General features: G+C 36.8%; 1 protein-coding gene across 12 annotated transcripts in view; it reads left to right on the forward strand.

Moving 5' to 3' along the window:
* The window catches only part of CYRIB (CYFIP related Rac1 interactor B), a 150,120-nt gene that overhangs the window by 115,419 nt on the left and 15,332 nt on the right, over positions 1-19,369 (forward strand). For 6 of the 12 annotated variants that reach the window (XM_086694973.1, XM_086694969.1, XM_086694972.1 and 3 more), the window contains 3 exons: positions 3,046-3,128; positions 9,812-9,933; positions 14,829-14,934. In XM_086694973.1, the coding sequence (XP_086551099.1) occupies positions 3,056-3,128; positions 9,812-9,933; positions 14,829-14,934 (301 nt within the window). In that variant the 5' untranslated portion in view covers positions 3,046-3,055. Of the gene's footprint in view, positions 1-2,040; positions 2,124-3,045; positions 3,129-9,811; positions 9,934-14,828; positions 14,935-19,369 lie in introns of all 12 variants that reach the window. The other 6 variants (XM_086694977.1, XM_086694976.1, XM_086694975.1 and 3 more) reach the window with 2 other exon arrangements.

Below are 19,369 nucleotides of genomic sequence, written 5' to 3' on the forward strand. Positions count from 1 at the left end.
GCCAACATTTATTGGGCATTTTGTGTGCCAGACACTGTGCTAACAAGTCAGTGCTTAATCTCATTGAGTTCTCATAACCCTTTAAAATAGTTACTCTGATTTGTATATTTTACTGTTGAAGAAAATGAGTCCCAGAAAGATTAATTAGCATCCTCAAGGTCAGGCAGCTTGTCAGCTGGAGTTGGAATTCTGGTTTCGTTCCATAGAGTACACTCTTAACCACCAGACGGTGTGATGCCTTTTTCCTCTTAGAGACATTACACTTCTTTCTTATGCTTATTTCCCATCTGTAGTTGAAGTTTTGATACCATTAGGTAATTCTTTGTATATCTGCTCTTAGTTCTTGGTAGGGAATTTATATATGTTTGGAAACAAATATGCCATAAATTAAAGCTGTGAGATATACTATTTCCAAATGGTTTCAAAGGAAAAAAGTAACTCTTGAGTAAATTTGGTAACCAGTGTGAGATCTTATTTAGATGTGATGATTTTGGAAAAATGCTTATACTTTCCGTGTATAAAAGCTTAGAATTAAACTTTTTACAGTGTATAAGGTATTCAAGATGAACTGTTTCCTCTTAGCTTTAACCTCAGTTTATCCATCTGTGTAAGACATTGTACAAAATCTTTCCAATGAAATTCTGTGTAATAAGGATTTTAATATCAAAAATAAGATAGATTCTGACCTCTCCCGTTGGAGGAATATTGTTTTAAAAGTGAGAGGACTTTTCAGTATTTATCATATTTGTGAATAAATTTTAACATTTGTGAATTTAACACTTGTGAATAAATTTTAACATTTTCTAAGAAGTGTGTGTGTCCCTGTGCCACACTTTGACCTTTAAAGCAAGTAACTGTTATGCATATGCTGTTACTTCCTCTTTGGGAAGCTTAAAGTTAGGTACCCCTGCCATTGCCCAGGGAGTAGTAGGTGGAGGAAGAGGGGAATGGACCACACAGGTGGCTGAAAGTCCTAACTCTTTTCAGATTTTTTTATAATGGGGGTGAATAATAAGATGTCTTCTTTCATTGATTAAATGTTGATTAATTACAATCAATGTTGATTCATTGATTAATTGTTACTTTTATGTTTTCATTTCATTCATACTTGCTAACAGTTAATATTTGGAGAAAACATATTGAAACTTGTAGAGGGGAGGATGTGGGGTGCCTGTGATCTCATAGTCTGCCTTCCCTAGAGTTACTGCAACTTCAAGGTTTCAACTTGGTTTCCTGGATGTTCCTGACACCTCCTTCCACCTTCATCCTCCCTGAGTCATGGCAAATTTTGGTACAAGATTTATGCCAATGCCTTATTTTTACTGTTCATCCTCTGCAAACTTACTAAGTTGTGATGATGTTTGCTGGCTCCCTTTTGCTTGTTTGCTGTGTTAACTTCCAAGTGACATACTTCACATGGTTGTATATAGTTGATACTGTTGAATTATCAGTCTGTGAGTGAAACAGTGAAAAGTCTGATTAACCTTAGGAGTATAGAAGATGTAAGAAATACTGGTTTATGTGTGGTAAAAATTTTTAAATGGGTCATCAATTGATAACTTCCTTTAGTCTTTAATGGTTAAATGTGGTTTGAATGCCATCTTCCTAGTATTCTCATTAGGGTTTAATTTTGCAAGAAGGAAACTATCCCTATTATTTAAAAATAATGGTCTCAGTCTTTACTTATTTGAGAGATCTATTTTTGATGTTAATTTAAATTGAGAATATATGCCTCAAACATTTTAAAGGAGTAACACTAGCATAGATATTAATCAAATGTAAATATTGCAAGTAATATGTAAAAAATCTAATCTTTTTTCCAATCTTGCTTTATGTAACTTTTTTGATATGTGGAAAAGAGGGACAGGAGTTATAAACTCAGAGCCAAATGTGCTTTTGTTGTTCCAAATTTTCAATGCCAGAAGTATATAAACCTGCACCTGTTGGTAATTATGAGCAAGCCAGCCTTTGCCGAATCCCAGGCCTCTGCTTAAAATTTTTTTTACTGGAACTAAATGATGTTGCCATTTTTATTTTTAGGTTTGCTGGCATGGGTAATCTCATTAAGGTGCTAACCAGGGACATAGACCACAATGCAGCACATTTTTTCTTGGACTTTGAAAGTAAGTCTCTTTAGCCCTTCACAGCTGGTGCATAATGGTAAAGGTGAAAGATGAACTATATTCACACCGCAGTGAAGGCTGGCCCGAATATTTGTTAATAAGATATGGGGATCAAACAAAGTTTGCATGATTTTTTTCTCAGTCGTAGGCAAACATCACCATCATATGTATAATTCTTTAGTTTTTCATTTGCTAAAATCATGTTGAGTCTGTAGCCAGTGCTGTCCTTTCATTAGTCCATGAAGCAAGCAGCCTTATGATGAACATTCTAATAGTATGCCTTGGTGACTACGCCCAGCAATGTTTGCTCAGAATCCTCTGATAATTTTATAAAAAACCAGAATCGTGCTGCATATCCAGAATCAATACTTTAAACAACTTCCACAAATTTATAAGTAATCCAAATTTGGTTAGAAATATATGCATTATTTAATGGCATGCAGGAAGTAAGTTGAATATTCTGTATTAAGATGAAATGCAAAGGTGAGCTGTGGCCAAAACTCTTAATATTTGGCTTTGAAATAAATTGTTGTTTCAGTGCAATATTAAACAAGATTATATGTGAATGATTCTTGATAAGAAATTTCTTTTTCAGAATACTAGCACTATTGGAATACTTAAAGAATTTTTCATTATAAGGCCATTAATGAAACTTGTCTTGGGAGAATTTTGAGAAGAAGTAGAGCAACAGTTGTGCCATTGTGTGCAGGAAAACCACATTTCACCTCTAGGTCCTACATACCAACACCTTGAGAACCCGGTTTGCTGTTTGCCAGAGCACAGTCTGGGCAACCCTGAAGGACGAATTCATGGCCTAATGAACATTTTCCCTGTTACTTTTTTTTTTTTTTTTTTTAAATAAATTTCAGATGTTCTTTTTTATAAAGGGATATTTTCTCTTTTCTCATTCTTGTCTTGACAGGTACCTTAACATGGGGAATCTTCTTAAAGTTTTGACATGCACAGACCTTGAGCAGGGGCCAAATTTTTTCCTTGATTTTGAAAGTGAGAAGATGATTTTCTATTTCTCTTTGCCTGCCGTAGACTGCGTCTGTCCTGCACTAAACGAATGTTTCCACTTTGCCATCTTTTTAACTGCTTTGCATGACTGAGCTATGAATTGTTTGAGTAAAATTTCTGGTGCCTTCTAGAACTGGAAATCATATTTTATAGATTGCATTGTAGTAAAATGTTTTCACTTGAAGTTTTGTGAGAGTCCTATCTCCTGGTTGGACATTATTTTATAATTGGAGATCTCTACTGAAAACATTTGAGATACTCCGATGAAAACATTTGTATGAAAAAATTGTGGTGGAAAGGACAAATGCTACTTTGAGATTTGTTAATAGAAGCCATATTTGGGGAAAAATTTGTTGCAGCTGAGAAAAATTGACTAGGTTTTAATCATTCTATGTATCTATTGAAGTATTTTAAATACAAATCTGTTCATGAAGGCCATTCAAAGCTCAGTAATTTGGGCATAATATTAAAAGGTAAGTGTGAACCTTAATTATTTAATCTTTACAGATAATTTGAAAAGTTAAACTCATTATATGTATTTATTTCAGGAATTCATTTTTGTTCTAACTCTAAATAAAAAGAAAAATAATGGGTTCACAGACCTTTAAGTAATTTGCCTTCTGTTTGTTTTATGTTGCATGACCTATTGTAATATGGTCTAAGAGTGGCAGGTAAGTGTCATTGACCCCTGTGCATGTTGGAAAGCTTTTGCTTTTTGGCTGTCTGTATCGCTTTAGCTTATCTGGTTGTCTAATTGAGAACAATGATATTAAATTGGTTGTTTCAGTGTGAATGTTGCTGTTTTAACTTACGTTATTAGAAAATTGTTAGGAAAGGGTGAAGAGATAGAAGGTTATAAGTCGTGTGATCCCGGGCATTTTCATCTGAAATTAAAACATTTGAACAGATTTTTAAATACTTAAAATTTAAGACCTTTTCTGGTTTTAAAAACAAATCCCTTAAAATCTATCCCCAGAGAGTCATTGCATTCTCCATCAACTTTACTTTAGTTTATGTGCTACTACACAGTTCATTCTACTTTGTGAATAATTTAAATATTTTTTCTGTAAACCAGGACAGTTGGTAGGAACACATCAGTTTGTAGCTTACCTCCATTTTATGGAATAATTTGTGGTCTCTGATAAGTTCTTTTACTTTTATTACATTCCTATAGATGTTTTGTTACAGTTTGGGTCCTGCGTACAGGCTAGCAAAGAATAATGTCAATATCAGGACCGTATTAAATTGTTGGGTTTTTAGGGGAAGATGTTATTAAATGAAGGTTAGTTTTCTTGACCCTTCTCAACAATTTAACAATGCCAATTTAAGTGCATGTTCAGCATGAATTTTAATCAGCTTGGGGATGTTAAGCAGATTGCTGACTTGAAGATTCTTCTTTCAGACGAGGCGACTTACATTAGAGCTGTATTTTAGTTTATCTGCATCTGTTTCAAACTGGTCTTGTGTATTTTTCTGCTATTCTGTCTCCTTTTTATTCTGTCTCGAATTCCTTACATTTGCAGAATCTTGGCTTTGATATGGTCAAGATCTTGTTCAAGACTTGGCACTTGATCTTTTTATAAACCTAGCATCATGTTTTGGTCAAGTGAGAAGCATGAATTTTAAATATTTTAAAGATGAGTAGTATTGTAAATATTATTTGGTCTTGGTTTTCTAGTCTTTGGGGGTTTGGACCATTATCCTTAAAATTTAATAGCTAATTTAGTAGCAGGAGAACGTTAAAATTGCTAACACCACCAGGGGGAAAATAAGCAATAATGAAGAACTATGGGTAAAGTGTTAACTTGTTAAAGGCAGATGTAAAGTAAAAGGTGATATTTGTTGCCTTTATCAGCCAGTGTAGAACTTTTCCTTTGACACTTACTGGTATTCTGTATATGAGGCCAGAGTTTGCCTGTTGTTACTTCTTATCTAGATTTTTAAATATGTTTTCTTTTGATTCCAACATTAGAGTTCTCTTAGTCAATTTTATCTTTCATCTATTTGCGTATTTTCTTCTTTTTGGAAATATGCATTTGTAAAAATTGATCTTATCATTAGACTATTTTAGGGACTTTTTAGCCCATCACATGGGTCCTCTCTTCGACGGTTGTAGGCCAGACTAAGAATTGTCAACACAACTGACTTGCCAGTTCGTGGTGATTACTGAGAATAAAGCCACATTCTTTTATTAAGTAGAATATTTGGTGTTAACATTGTTCCAGGTTGAACGATAATGTTCAGGTTACGAGAGTAATTTGACTTTATTATTATACCGTTCCATCATTCCATCACTCAGAATGATGGAATAGTATAATAATAAATCTATTTACAGCGAGTAATAAATCTAGATTTACAGTGAGTAAATCTGGCTCACTGCATTTCTATGGTTGGGCAACTTATAGAAATAATTCCATATAGATAGATATACTGATATTTTGTATCAAATTGTGTACACATTAAGTATTCTTGTGCATATAAAACATCTGATGGAATCCTGTAGTTTACAAAATGAAGATGTCTGTAAGTCCTTACTCCTTTAATTTACATGCATGCAGGTACATGTATGGGTTTCCACTTCAGTTCCACATTTAAGGCTTGCCCCCTGTGTGCCAGCCAGTAGATGTTGGGATGCAGAGATAACTAAGGTATAACCCCTGCCTTTGGGGAGTTCTCAGTCTAGTAAGTTAGAAATGCAAACTGATAATTTCATTTACATAATTACATTCAAGTTGTAGATCACAAGGAATTAACCGTACCTAGCAACGAGTAGTTTGGACATCATGGGAGACTTTCTGATGGTGACCTTTGAGTTGGGTTGTGGGAAGGTGAGTTAGAATGTTTCAGGGCAAGGTAGTGGAAGGACACTGTAGTGAGAAGGAACAGCATCTACAAAGGTCTTAAGGCATGAGGTGACATTTCTGTGTTCAGTGAGACATTGTTATCTACCCTTGAGGTGTACTAGAAAAAGAGCCTTTTTCTGAAATTATACCTGTATGATTTTATTTTAAGAATAATGGTTCAATTAAGATACAAGCCCAGAGCCGCCTCATGAATTTTGGCAGCAGTTATGCTAATGGCACTATATAAAAGAGCATTGAATTGGGGGCCCTGTAGCCTCTTCTGGTTTTTGGAATTGCTTATTTTATCATGACATTAAGAGCTGTTTCTAATGACAGATCTTTAGCCTGAATAACCACTGTATATATTAATTCATTAAATTGTGGTTCTCGGGAGAAGAGGGACTTTTATTTATTTTTATGTCCCTCTCCAACCTTCACATAATGCTTTATAAACGGTAGAAGTTTAGTACTTGTTAGTTAACTCGATTTACTTATCTCCAGGTAGACCAAAATAGAGTAAACAGAGGTGGTGGCTTATAAATGAGGAATAGAGTCTTACTTTCTCTGATTCTTTGTTAAAGTGCCTTTCCATTTAGTCATACATTTCCTCTAATTCTCGTGTCTTTTGTGTGACTTGTCCCCCGCAATCTTGTAAAACTACTGATATCCACTCTTGTAGTCTAACTTTATTTTCCCATTTTACCTCTTGCATATTTTCAGTTGCTTTTGCCCTGTATTTTGGGATATCTTTATTCTGGCATTTTTTTAGGTTTATTTTTCTAAAATGATGTAGGATTATATTTGTACAGAGGTAAAAATGCATTATAGCTTCCTTTAACTTATGCTGGAGGTGTATTTATATCTCTGTACCTTCTCATTCTTTCGCCAAATACGTGTTACAGAAAATCTGCTGGGCACTGAGTTTACCTGCTGTATACAGTGTATGCACTGTGCACCGAGGTCCCTGCCTCAATGAGACTTCTGGAGACAGATCGGAAATATTACCGCACGATTGAGGGCAAGACCAAAGCAGAACGACTCCATATCACAGTTGCAATTTTTACGCGATTTGCTTTTTGTTATTTTTCTTCTATAGCTGCTCTTTGCCCCCTTTGTCCCAGAACAGATCGAGTTTCAGCAGTTATTTTCAGTGACTCCTTAATAGGAAAGTGGTACAAGATTGTTGCAATACTTCATTTTACCTGCAAACAATGAGAGCAACTAAAACATGCTTTCAATTCCCTTGAACAGCTTTTTAAAACTTAGCTTGGTGACTGATCACTACTCCTACTCCCAGTAGGTGATACTTTATTTTGTCCTTTTGTTAGCTGGTTAAGTGGTAGATTTTTCTCTAGGTAATACAGTGTTTCATTCTTTGCCGTGAAAAATCAAAGTGACAAGTCTTGGTTGCATTATATGATACCATTTTTTGAAAAAAAGCTTTATTTTTATAGTCTTTCTCCCACCTTTTTGCATGACTTGCTATCAGTAACGTGGTGCTTATTACCTGTCTGCTATTTTGTTTGTCTTCATATCTACAGCAGTCTGCAGCAGCTTTCAAAATTATAAATGTGACTTTCCTGTGATAGTCTAAACAGTGTTTAATCAGTGTGGTGCTGGGTATTTTTCCACCCTTAGGGGGAACTGGAATCTTCTCCTTTATTTTTAAATTTCTTGGTACTTACTAAACTTTTAATAATTATTAACCACTTCCAAGGTCTACTTAAATCTACTTGATAATGTTTCTTTTGTATGTAAGTCTCAGTGTTACATTTTTCTGTTAACTTCTAGTCACCATACCAAAAATACAGTTCAGTATTTTCAAACTTGACAAATCTCTTTTGATATATAACAGTCAAAATATTGTCCTTTGTCATGAATTCCCATTTCATGAAGTAAAATGATGATCTGTGTCTACTATTGATGTTATGTCTGTGGTTTCACAATTCCATATGAAAAAGTATAACACTGCTGTTTTGCATGTAAGAAAAGTATTTTTCCCTATTGCATCTGGTGTAAGTATAAAAGTTGCGAGGTGTGCTTTTTTTTTTTTTTTTTTTTTTTTTTTAGTGTGTGTCTGTTACTTTGGAGATTATGGTCTGGCTAAATGTGAAAATTACTTCAGCTAAATGACAAACCCTGATTTTTAAAAAAACCATTTAGCTGCAATATCAGTGTTTGCTCCTAGTAATCCCTCTATGACTTTGTACACAGAGTAGTTTTAATTTGGCTCCTCTTGTGTAACTATTTTGTCACAGTATTTTTATTAAAAAAGTAAATGATTTTTTAGAGGAGATTTGGAAAATAAGGCAAGATATGAGAACACAAATTCTTAAGTTAGCTTTGCACATGAATGATACTCTATTATTGTTGCTGCTGTACTTTTTGAGTATGTTGAAGTTAAAATTTGATACTCTGATTAAAAAAAAAAACTGGTGTATTTTGACTAGTTGGCAGGTTTTAAGAGGTGGAATTGAATTCTGACTTGCCCATGTGCAAAATAAATATGTTACAGTTATTGGGCATGTGGACTCCCTAGTTTTAAGTGTGAACTAAGTTTCTTTAACTTTTCTAAGGAAAGAAAGAAAGACATTGTATATTTGTGGGGAGGTGAAGTGGGTGCAGAGAAGTCTAAGTACTAGTTTCACAAGTGGTAGACAAAAGGGAGTTCTCAGAAATGCTCTCCATTCATATTTCAATTTGGTCTGCCTCCCCTTTCCCCGGAAGAAGAATGTTTGTGTGGAGGAATTCAGCCAGCACAGTTCTTCTCTAAAACATTATGTTAATCACGGTGTTTATCATTTTCAGTGCTTCATGCCTTAACTGTAGCATTGAACATGGTCTAATTGGAATGATTTATGAGAAACTCAGTTTCACAGATTGCCCATTTTTCTCCAAGCAAAAAAAAAAAAAAAAAAAAAAGAAACACCAAGTATTAAATAAAAAAGATTTATTCCTCCTTAGAGAAACAAATGACCAAGTTATTAAAAACAGGATTTCTGTTACCTCGAGTTTAGCAGAGAGAAATCCAGATTTAGTCATCTATTAGCATATGTTCTGTGGCTGACACCACAGGTGGTGGAAATGCCCATATGTTTGTGTTCCTGATTATGCTTTTTATGATTGTAATTCTCCCTTCATTTTTCTCTCACTCAGTCCCAAGAATGGGGGGAGTCAGCTTTTGATTTCGTATTTCAAAATTTCAATAACAGCTTTGCAGCTGAAAGTGTCTGGTTTTCAGCAGCCTACTCGTTCTGGAGCAATGTCATAAGTTGAACTCCTCTGCACAGGACTCTTGACTTTGTGCTCATCAGCACAGAAGTTCATTGGCACAGAATTTAAAGTGGTCCGTAGAAAAGGAGAGCATCTAACTACTGTTCTTTTAAAATAGTTTTTAATTTTTCATATCAAAACTTAGTCATTAAAATGAACTTTGTAGGAAAATAGTTGGGAGTCTTAAGCTGGAGATGAACAAGATATATTAGTAGACCTTGCATTTCTGTTGGATTAAAGTAAATCATTATTTATGCATTCACAGTCATTGGTAATGATTATGATATATACCAAGCCATGATTTGTAACTTTAAATAATAATGTTTGATGTTTCCTTGCTCCTTTGTGATATTTACAAACTTGAGGCTAATTATTCAAATGTAGAAGTATGAAAAAATTACCAGTCTTTTCTAAGAAGTGTGAAGTTAACATTGAATAAAATGTTAGGCATCTTTAGAAATTGAGATTGTTCATTGTTTAGAGTTATACATGTACTAAAAAAAAAAAAAAATCATGTGACTGTAAATTTTTTTGTGCTTTCCTGCTATTTAGATGCCCAGCCTACAGAGTCTGAGAAGGAAATTTATAATCAGGTGAATGTAGTATTAAAAGATGCAGAAGGTATCTTGGAAGATTTGCAGTCATATAGAGGAGCTGGCCATGAAATACGAGAGGTAAAGCATGTTTAAACATTTTCCAATAAACTAAAATTCACTACGTCCCTCTTCTTAATCTCTATTGTTTTGTATATATTTTCAAATTCTCTATTGCATATTAAGTGTTATATTTAAAGGAAGATCACTTGCATTATTTCAAAAGTGGTTGTATTGATACAAGGGTAAAAAGGAAAACAATGTTGTATAAATATGTAATTTCTGTATATTAAATTTTTGTTTATTTTTTGGTTGCTCTTCCACCTGAAATTTACAGTATCCAATGGGGACTATTTATACTTTTCTTTTTGAGAAGAGGAGAGAATGTAACTTTCTGTGGCCTTTTGTCCTGCCAGTCTGTTTTTTTCCTTCCTCCCATGCTTCTTAGGAGAAAGCTGCTATCATCCTTGTGGTCTGGACTCCCCCAGCTCTGTCTGATGACTTTACACCATGAAGCAAATATTTGGTGTGGTCTCAACTTGCTTCTCGTGAGCCTCTGAACTTATCTAGGTTTCTGTCCATCTATCTCTTACTCCACTTCTTCTGTTTCTCTGAAGAAGCTGTGTCTCTACTTGTTACCAAGATTTATTTCTTTGCCTTTGTTCTGCATCCTCCTCTTGGAACTTTATTAATTATTCCTTCTCTTAAATAGATCTTTTGTGTTTCTGGTTTCTGCTTGACTTCTTCCCATCAGAGTATACACATAATCAGGTGCCCTGTACCACCCAAAGAAACTCCCTGGCCTCTGGGCCCTTATCTGTATTTCTTGAAGACATAGCTCTGTTTCTTCATTTTTTCCCACCCTTCTGCTTCTGTTATTCTTGGGTATAACCAACAGTGCACAGAGGTTGTCAAGGAGCAGTCTGACGCTGGGTTGACGGTCCACATCCAACTCCATTCGTCTAATGATACTTGGAGTATTAGTGAAGGCAGAATTAAATGCAGGCACCAGAAAACAATTCAAGAAATGTTTCGGGCTAAGGGGCCACAGGTTTTTGGCGTTTGGATGGTTAATATGAGGGAGAAAGGGGAGTTACAAATGATTCCAGGGTTTCTGGTTTAGATTAGCTGTGGGTAATATCATTAGCTGAGGGAAATTACAGATTAACGTGAATTCTGTTTTTTACCTCTCATGCACTGGACTGTTGTTGCCTGAATGTCTTGCACATGTACACTTTCCTTCCTTCACATCCCAGCAGTTACTTCCCCCTTACTCTGTTGCCCTAGTGCTGTGCACACGTTTCTTTCACGGTAATCATCTCTTTTTGAAAAGACCATTGAAACGTAAAGTTTATGACTCCACTACCACCTCCAGCTTGAGGAGGATAAACCTGGTTTCTTACTAATTTTTGTGTCATCAGCACCTAACACAGTGCTTAGTAAGCAGTTCGTAACTGTTGAAGAAAGAAATACAAGAGCTTAGACTAATCTCGCCAATATCATTAGCTTAAGTGAAACCTTAAGATTTCAATAAGTGAAGGCATGTAACCATTTCTGTGAAATTCAAGTTCTAAACATTGAACATATTTTGAAAAATCAAACATTTATGAAATGTTTAAATGATTAAACACGATCTTAATTAACTAATGAGAAATTAATTTCTTCCCTATAGGTCACAACAGTTCACCAGTTGCTCTAAAAATGTTTCTCCTTGTTATTAGTGCTCCAGATTATTTTTAATTGTTCAGTATTATATCATTAGATTTCTTAAAAGTTTGTTTTATGATTGAATTCTGATCAGCTGGTTACAGTTGTCACCTATGAACAATAAAGAAAAAACATCTCATTTGCTATAGAGATACAGACCATTACCTATTTAATATAGACCATTACCTGTTTTTAAGGGTTAAAACCCTTAGGATTTTTTTTTTTTTTTAAACTTGCCAAGTGAAGGGTTACTCTGCTTCTGTGTGGAAAGGCTCACTACAATGAAAGTTTTTTTCCCCCCAGAGTCTTTATATTGACTTATTGTAATGTATATGTCAACTTAACTGAATGCAGTTGTAATTTTTTGGAAGAGGGTAAAATGATAGAAAAGCTTCTATATAAGCCATTTCAAAGAGAACTTGTGGGGATGTGAAACCAGGAGGCCTAAATGCTGTGACCAAAGGTTGGAGTTCTCCATAAGACATTATAGTCACTCAGTTCAGTGCTGAAGCCACGTTCAGTGCACTTGTGGCATCCCATGATTGGTCAGGTGGGAAAGTAGGTAAATGTTGCAAAGTTAAAAAAAAAAAAAAAAGAAAAAGAAAAAAGTTTATATAGAAAAATAACACTTGAAGAATAGTAAAAGAAAAGGGGAGAATAACCAGTAATGGTAAGAAATTCACCTGACCAGGCCTTTAGACTTAGTACAAAGGTACCTTCATTTCATTCCTTGGTAAAGGAAGTAAGGACAGAGAAATAAGTAAATAAAATAGATATAAAATATGTAAGCTAGAAAACTCTTAAAAAAACAGCATTTAAATCTGTAGATTTAGGCTAAGTGTTTAACCATTCAGGCATTTGAAGAAATTTTCACTGAGGAATGCATATTGATGTTTGGGTTTAACTCTATAAGCAGAATGTATTTCTGAATAATAGAAAAACAGTTTAAGAAAGGAAGGTACAAATAAAAGCTGATTGTACCAATATACAAATATACAAAGAACAGATGTAACTAGGTACCTGTCAATATGAAGACTTAAATAAACAATATGAAGACTTAAATAAACAACCATTCTACCTATAAAAGAGCACAGTCTATAGGAAAATGTTCACATTTACTAATAATGCATACTGTTGTCAAGCAGTTTGATTGTATATGATGCTAAGTTGTTAAAAGCTCAATACTGGTTGGTTTATCAAGGAACAGGTAGTCTTAATGCAAGTGCTATTATAAAAATGCCTTTTTGGAGGTCAGTTTGGCAGTGTGTAAAAATAAGATCTATCAAAATTATTTGTACTCTTGCACCAGATAACTTAGTCTTTCAGATATATTTTCTGCAATGTGAGTTTCTGGTGCAGGAGCATTAAAGTGGAAGGTGAAATGTAAAAACCTATACTGAGGATGTGGAGTTAGAGATGTCTTTGCTTAAATAGTATTTTATTAAACATGACTGAAACAGAATAAAATTTGATTTAATGTAGACTCTGTTAAATACACAAAGCTCATTCTCTAGGGTAAACCACTATGAGAGAGGGAAATAAGAGGTCTCCACTAATGTTTTGATATATCTATACCAGTTTTAACAATTCTGAAAATGAGAGTTATAATATCTGCTACATGACAGTCTCACCATTGCCATTTACAAAGTGTCCTTCTCTGTGTTGGGCCATACTGGGTGCTGTACCAAAAATGTTGCCTAACAGCAGTGAAACCACGTGAAAGGAGAAGGAATCAGAATTACAAGAACCATAACATGTTGTCCTAAAAGAGCAGCCAGTGTCCACTTCTAAATCCAGGCAGGGCAGGCTCAGGGGAAGTCTTTAACTCCCTCAGTTGTGAAAGTGGGTGACGTTTGCCTGCGTGTTTTGATATTATGAGAATGAGTTTAATATTTTGAAAATAATTTTTAGATCCTTGCAAGAGAAGTTAGATAGGCTTCTCAACAGAAGAAAAACAACTTTTAATTTTTATCTGTTTGCTTATTTCTTGAACAATAAAGTTGTACCACTTGATACAAAACATTGCTAAGATGGGGCTCGAGGCTTATAGAACTTCCTCATATATGTGAGAGTAGTATCACAGTCCTTTTGGAATATTCCTATTAACGTGAAATCAGTATTGTTAATGTGTAATGTCAGATTTCCTTCAAATATTTCTAGGTAGTCACATAAATAGGATTCACTTCAGAATCCTGTCGTGTTTGAATATCATTTAAAAACATTTTGTATTTAAAAAATCAAGAGACGCCTGGGTCGCTTAGTCGGTTGAGCATCCGACTTCGGCTCAGGTCATGGTCTTACTGTTTGTGGGTTCAAGCCCAGCATTGGGCTCTGTGCTGACAGCTTAGAGCCTGGAGTCGGCTTCGGATTCTGTGTCTCCGTCTCTCTCTGTCCCTCCCCTGCTCATGCTCTGTCTCTCAAAAATAAATGTTAAAAAAAATTTTTTTTTTAAATCAAGACAATTTGAATATAGTGGCAAGCAGATAAAGTACACTGTGTAAATAATACATGGCCTGTTTATTTAGTTTGTAGCTTATTCAGAGCATTCCCTAAATCTCTCTGGTTTCCATTTTATTTTGCTTTCTTGTTTTTCAGTTTAGTGTGGATGGAGTCAGAGTACTCGTGCCTTGGGGAAATCTAAACATGTCAGTACCTCCTGATAGTGTTTATAAGAAGGGCCTCCCCTCCATACCCGCCATCTTGATTATGAGTTTCAACTTTCAGATAGTGTGTTCAGCTTGTTTGAAAGACGTTGGAGAGAGCAAGCCAGATTGTTGAAAAAAGCATTAAGTTCCATAGAGGATTAAGAAAAGCACCTGTAGGGGCGCCTGGGTGGCGCAGTCGGTTGAGCGTCCGACTTCAACCAGGTCACGATCTCACGGTCCGTGAGTTCGAGCCCCGCGTCGGGCTCTGGGCTGATGGCTCAGAGCCTGGAGCCTGTTTCCGATTCTGTGTCTCCCTCTCTCTCTGCCCCTCGCCCGTTCATGCTCTGTCTCTCTCTGTCCCAAAAATAAATAAACGTTGAAAAAAAAATTTTTTTTAAAAAGAAAAGCACCTGTAAGCAAAAGAAAGATGAAAGCAAGAAAATACATTTCTTTGGGAGTAACCCTCTGTATTCAGGAAAGATTGCCTAATGGTTTGAAAGACTGGTCCTATTTTATCGCGCATACCAGGGCTTCCTCTGTTTCCTGAAACCTGTATTTTCATGTGAAAATAAGATCGTTGTGATTTTTAAAGATCTAACTATTTTTATTCTTTGGATTTTGAAGGCGATCCAGCATCCAGCAGATGAGAAGTTGCAGGAGAAGGCTTGGGGCGCGGTTGTTCCACTAGTAGGCAAATTAAAGAAATTTTATGAATTTTCTCAGAGGTTAGGTAAGTTGAAAGTTTTGTAATTATGACTTCCCTAGTGAAAAAGACGTTTATTAATAAGGAATTATGTAGTATTTTATGTTCACGTCACTGAATTTGTTTGCTACGTAGGTACAGCAGTCTTGTTAGACTGTAAGATTACAGCATGATCTCATCCCTGTCAACTCAGCTCTTTAATTTATGTAGGCCATTTCCCTCCACAAATTATAACTTCCACAAGGAAAATGTCTGAATTTTGTGTAGCCTAAAGCATCCTAGTATGAGAAACCGCTTGGTAGAATTTCTCCCTACAGCAAATCCTTTCCCATAAGTGGAAACTAATCCTCAGGCCCTTTGGGTTATTTAGGTTTTTGTGTTCTTAAAATCATTGCTGCTTATGATGAGTTCATGTTTCTAAAAGTGTACGACATAAGAAATAGGAAGCTGATGAGATGCCCAAAGTTACCTAGGGGAAAGCATCGGAAATCATTCGCTTTCTCCCTTGCTTGGGAAAAATTATTCAGAGGTCAGAATGGTGCCTTCCGTTCGGTAAGTAAGCAAAATCGGAGTCCCGGTTTCTTGGAGAAAGAGGAGGCAGAGCAGGGAAGATTCAGTTAGCTGCTGGAATGATTTGAAAGACATAAGTTGCCAGGAGCAAAAATGGTAATTGTTTGGGTTCTGTGTGTTGTTGTTGTTGTTGTTTTTAAATCTCCAGTTGCCTCGGGGAAAAACCAGTAGCTGAGGCAAGAATCGGTCAGTCTGCATCTCAGTCAGCTGGAGCGATCTCTGTGTTAGCTAGTTTAGGGCTGTGCTTACCAGCTGGCAGTAGGTCCCTCGCACTTCCTGGTACTTTGTATCTTGCTCTCTGTACCTTCCTATTAGCTGCTCGGCCACTGTGTCCGCCAACTGCTTGAAAGTTGAAGCTCAATTTTTTTAAAAAAGGCTAAGTGTTTTAAAAAGTAAGAGAATTGCTGTTTTTCCTTAGATGAAGTACAGACTGTTTAATGTACACAGAAATAATAATTGAGATACAAGTGTTGGTATAAATTTTCTTTCTTATTAGAAAGAAGAATGTAACTTATTTTCTCAAGCGTGACCAGTAGTTCTTTCATACTGCCTGACCTTTTGTCCAAACACCAAATAGTCCGTAGTTTTGTAACCCCAGAGAACCTAAATCTTTTATTTATTTTTATTTTTTGAGAACTTGTCTTTTTAATCGGGATTATCTTGACTCCTTCCTATTTAGAGTTTTTCTTGTGCTGCTAGTTCGTCCCTGCATTTGTAGTTTCACTGCTGTAGATGGTGCTCAGGCCTACTCAGGCTCATCTTGGTCTCTCAGCATTTGCCACTAAAAAAAGAATAATTGTAAAAGAGGCCAAACCAGTCAGGCTTACGTGTTCTCTTATGTTTTAACTGTTGGAATTAATTCAGGCCAGTAGTGTGTGTTCCATTTCAGTAGAGGGATGTTGTAACATACGTAGTAGTAAGAGGCTGTCATTTTTTGTACTGTCATGTGGGAGCCTGGAGCTTTTATTGCTCTAGCAGCTTCTGTGAAGTTATGAGCAAAGTACACATTTAATATGGGATGGTTTACTCCTCATCTCTTGGCCAGTAACCTGGTTAGTAATGTTTCCAGTTTCCTTGCTGACCGAAGCATATCCTTATTTACGTATGATAGGAACTCTGTGTTTGTTGAGTGAGTGAATGATTAATTAATGAATAGACACATCTGATATATCAAGTATGTGTTGAGTATTTAGGAGAAGCAATAATAATGGATTTTGGAGGCATAGCTTCCTGTTTGAAATCTGATGTTTGCCACATATCAGTTGTGTGGTCTTGACCACATGACTTAAGTTCTCTGGGCTTCAGGATCCTGGCTGGACCTCAAGTCTGGTGAGCCCTCTGGTTTATATTCACTAAACCTTTTGTCTCTTCTCTTCCTACTTGAGCCACAGCTGAGGATAAATGTTACAGGTAGCCCCCGAGGCAGCACATAACTGTCATGATACACATGATCCTTCAGAATCTTGCAGTCCCAAGGAGAAGGTTGCTTGGCCTGAGCACCACAGATACACTGTGGTGTGTACTCCAGAAGAGGGACCCTGATCCCTTGCCAGCTGGCATGTTTGTAGGGAGACAGGGAAACGATCACTTGCCTGATTTGGAAGATAACTGACTTTTGTTGACAAGGCTAACCTTCTGGCCTGGGAAATGCCTGGACTTGCTTGTTTCAGTCTAAGGCCTTCCCAGTTGAGGCAGCCACCTCAGGGAAGGTTGTATGATGATCAGACAGTGAACAGACTGCTTTGTCTTTCTTTCGTCTTCCTCCTGTTCCAAGGGCTTGTTATGGGGACCATCTCCTGGCGTCATAATGAGTAGCTCTTTCCAATATGTTGCTTGTTTTCACTGGGCTGGATTGCCCGCAGTGAGTGTGGCCATGTTTCTTGGCTATGTTAAATCACCCACAGCCCACATCTTTGGTGTTCTCTTCTGAGAATTTTAAGTTCTCAGACAAATCTTTGTTAGAGGTGTGGATGGCAGCAGTGGGAATAAATGCTTGTTTCTAAAGGGGAACTTTCCACAGAGGCCTCCCGCGCCAAGGCATCCAGTTATTTCCCCTTACTGTTCTACCTTGTGGACTACTCTGTCTTTATCATTTCTCCCAGTTGATCTCTTGCTTGCAGCCTTCTTATATAGCTTGGACTTGTGCACTGATCTACCAGTTAATTTCTTCCAGAATTTAGGGCTTAGTAGTCTATTAACTTCGTCTTGTCACCTACCTTTTCTGAGGATCATAATCACGTGGTTTTGTTTTAGGAGCTCCACCAGGGAGACTGATCCCTACATCCTTTCTTCCTTGACCTCCCTTTCTTTACAACTCAGCCAGAAACCTGAACCACCTTTTGGGATCTTCTGTCTCTGATTCCTCTATTGACACACAGCAGTGTGGGCTAGCACGACTCTTTTGTGTCCACAGAGGCCCTCCAAGATGAGAGGCTGGTCTAGGTGCCTCAGTGGCAGATAAGCAGTGCCATCATCTTGAGATGACTTTTTATTTCATAGATTTGCCATTGAGGACTCCAGCCATTTAAGGACAGAAGTCCTCCGGCATGGTTCCTGGCCATCCCAACTCAGCCAAGTGACTGGACTCCACTCCTTGGGGGAAAGGTCTGCCATCCCCCATAGTGTAGAGCACTTTGAATGCTAAATTAACCCTGAGACTTGATAAAATCTGGGAAATGCAGTTTTCTTTTTTTCTTTAACAGCCTGTAACAGTATTGGTGTTTGTGTGTGTTTTTTTTAAGTTTTTACTGTTCTCATATCTTTCAAACCTTGCTTTCCACTTAACTTACATTAATACTGACAGATGGAATGAATTCTGGGAGATGAGTAACCCATTTTTCGAAATGGCTAAACTATGTTTTCCTTAATTGACCTTCACACGCACTCATGCACTTCTGTAAGCCAGCCATACTCCTCCAGTTCAGTTCTGCACACAGCCCAGATGAAGTGGCGTTTTTATGAATGTCAATCTGATGATGTCACTACTCTGCTTAAATAGTCTCTCCAGGGACATTAGGGTGACAAGACCAGAATGCTTGATCTGGCACACAAATTATATGCATCTTACTTTGGTCCGGGGTTACTCTCCTCCCGGTGCTCTTTTCTACCTGTACTGGTCCTCTTGTACTTCTTCTGCTATGTCTTGCTCTTCTCAGCCTAGCATCTGGCTCACTGCCCTATTAGCAAACTCTCATTCATCCTTGGTGCACACCTAAGTCTCAGCCCAAATGTCACTTACTCAGAGAGGTCTTTTCCTGAACCTTCAACTAGGTGAGGTCCCGTTTCTATATTTTTCTTTTGTATCATGTGCTTGATAACACACATCACAACTGTAATCGTGTGTCTTCTCTGTATAGTCACGCTCCATGTGGGCGTGGGGAACACATCTGCCTTCATCTCTGTATCCTCAGGGCCTGACACACAGTAGACAGTCCATACGTTTTCTGACCTGCTATAAAAAAAGGATAAGAGCTGTCATTTGAGTTACTGTGTAGATGACAGATAATGTCTGTGTAATGGCTAGCTCAGTACCAGCACATAATACATAAGAAGTATCTCCTGTGTAGTAATCCATAGATTCATATTTTATAAGGTTACAGAGGATAGATACAATGTTGCTTCATTTGAGAGACAGTTTATTATGTATTATGCTGAAAAGAATAGGGCTGTAGAGTCCAAAACATCTGGCGTTAACTATCCAAACTCTTGGGGGTCTAACTGCTTTGAAACTGAGTGTACCCATCTGTGATGCTCATGTCCTAGTTGATGGTGACAGGTCAGTGAGAGACTGGGTCACGTGCACAGTGTGGATGTTCGTTCCTAGTAGGGTCTTCATACGTAGTACAGCTGGTGTATTTTTAAGTTAAGGGTTAATGATCTGATGTACATTTAT

Source organism: Puma concolor, chromosome F2, assembly GCF_028749965.1.
Source record: "Puma concolor isolate L17-30 chromosome F2, mPumCon1.1.hap2, whole genome shotgun sequence".
Classification (NCBI taxonomy): Eukaryota; Metazoa; Chordata; class Mammalia; order Carnivora; family Felidae; genus Puma; species Puma concolor.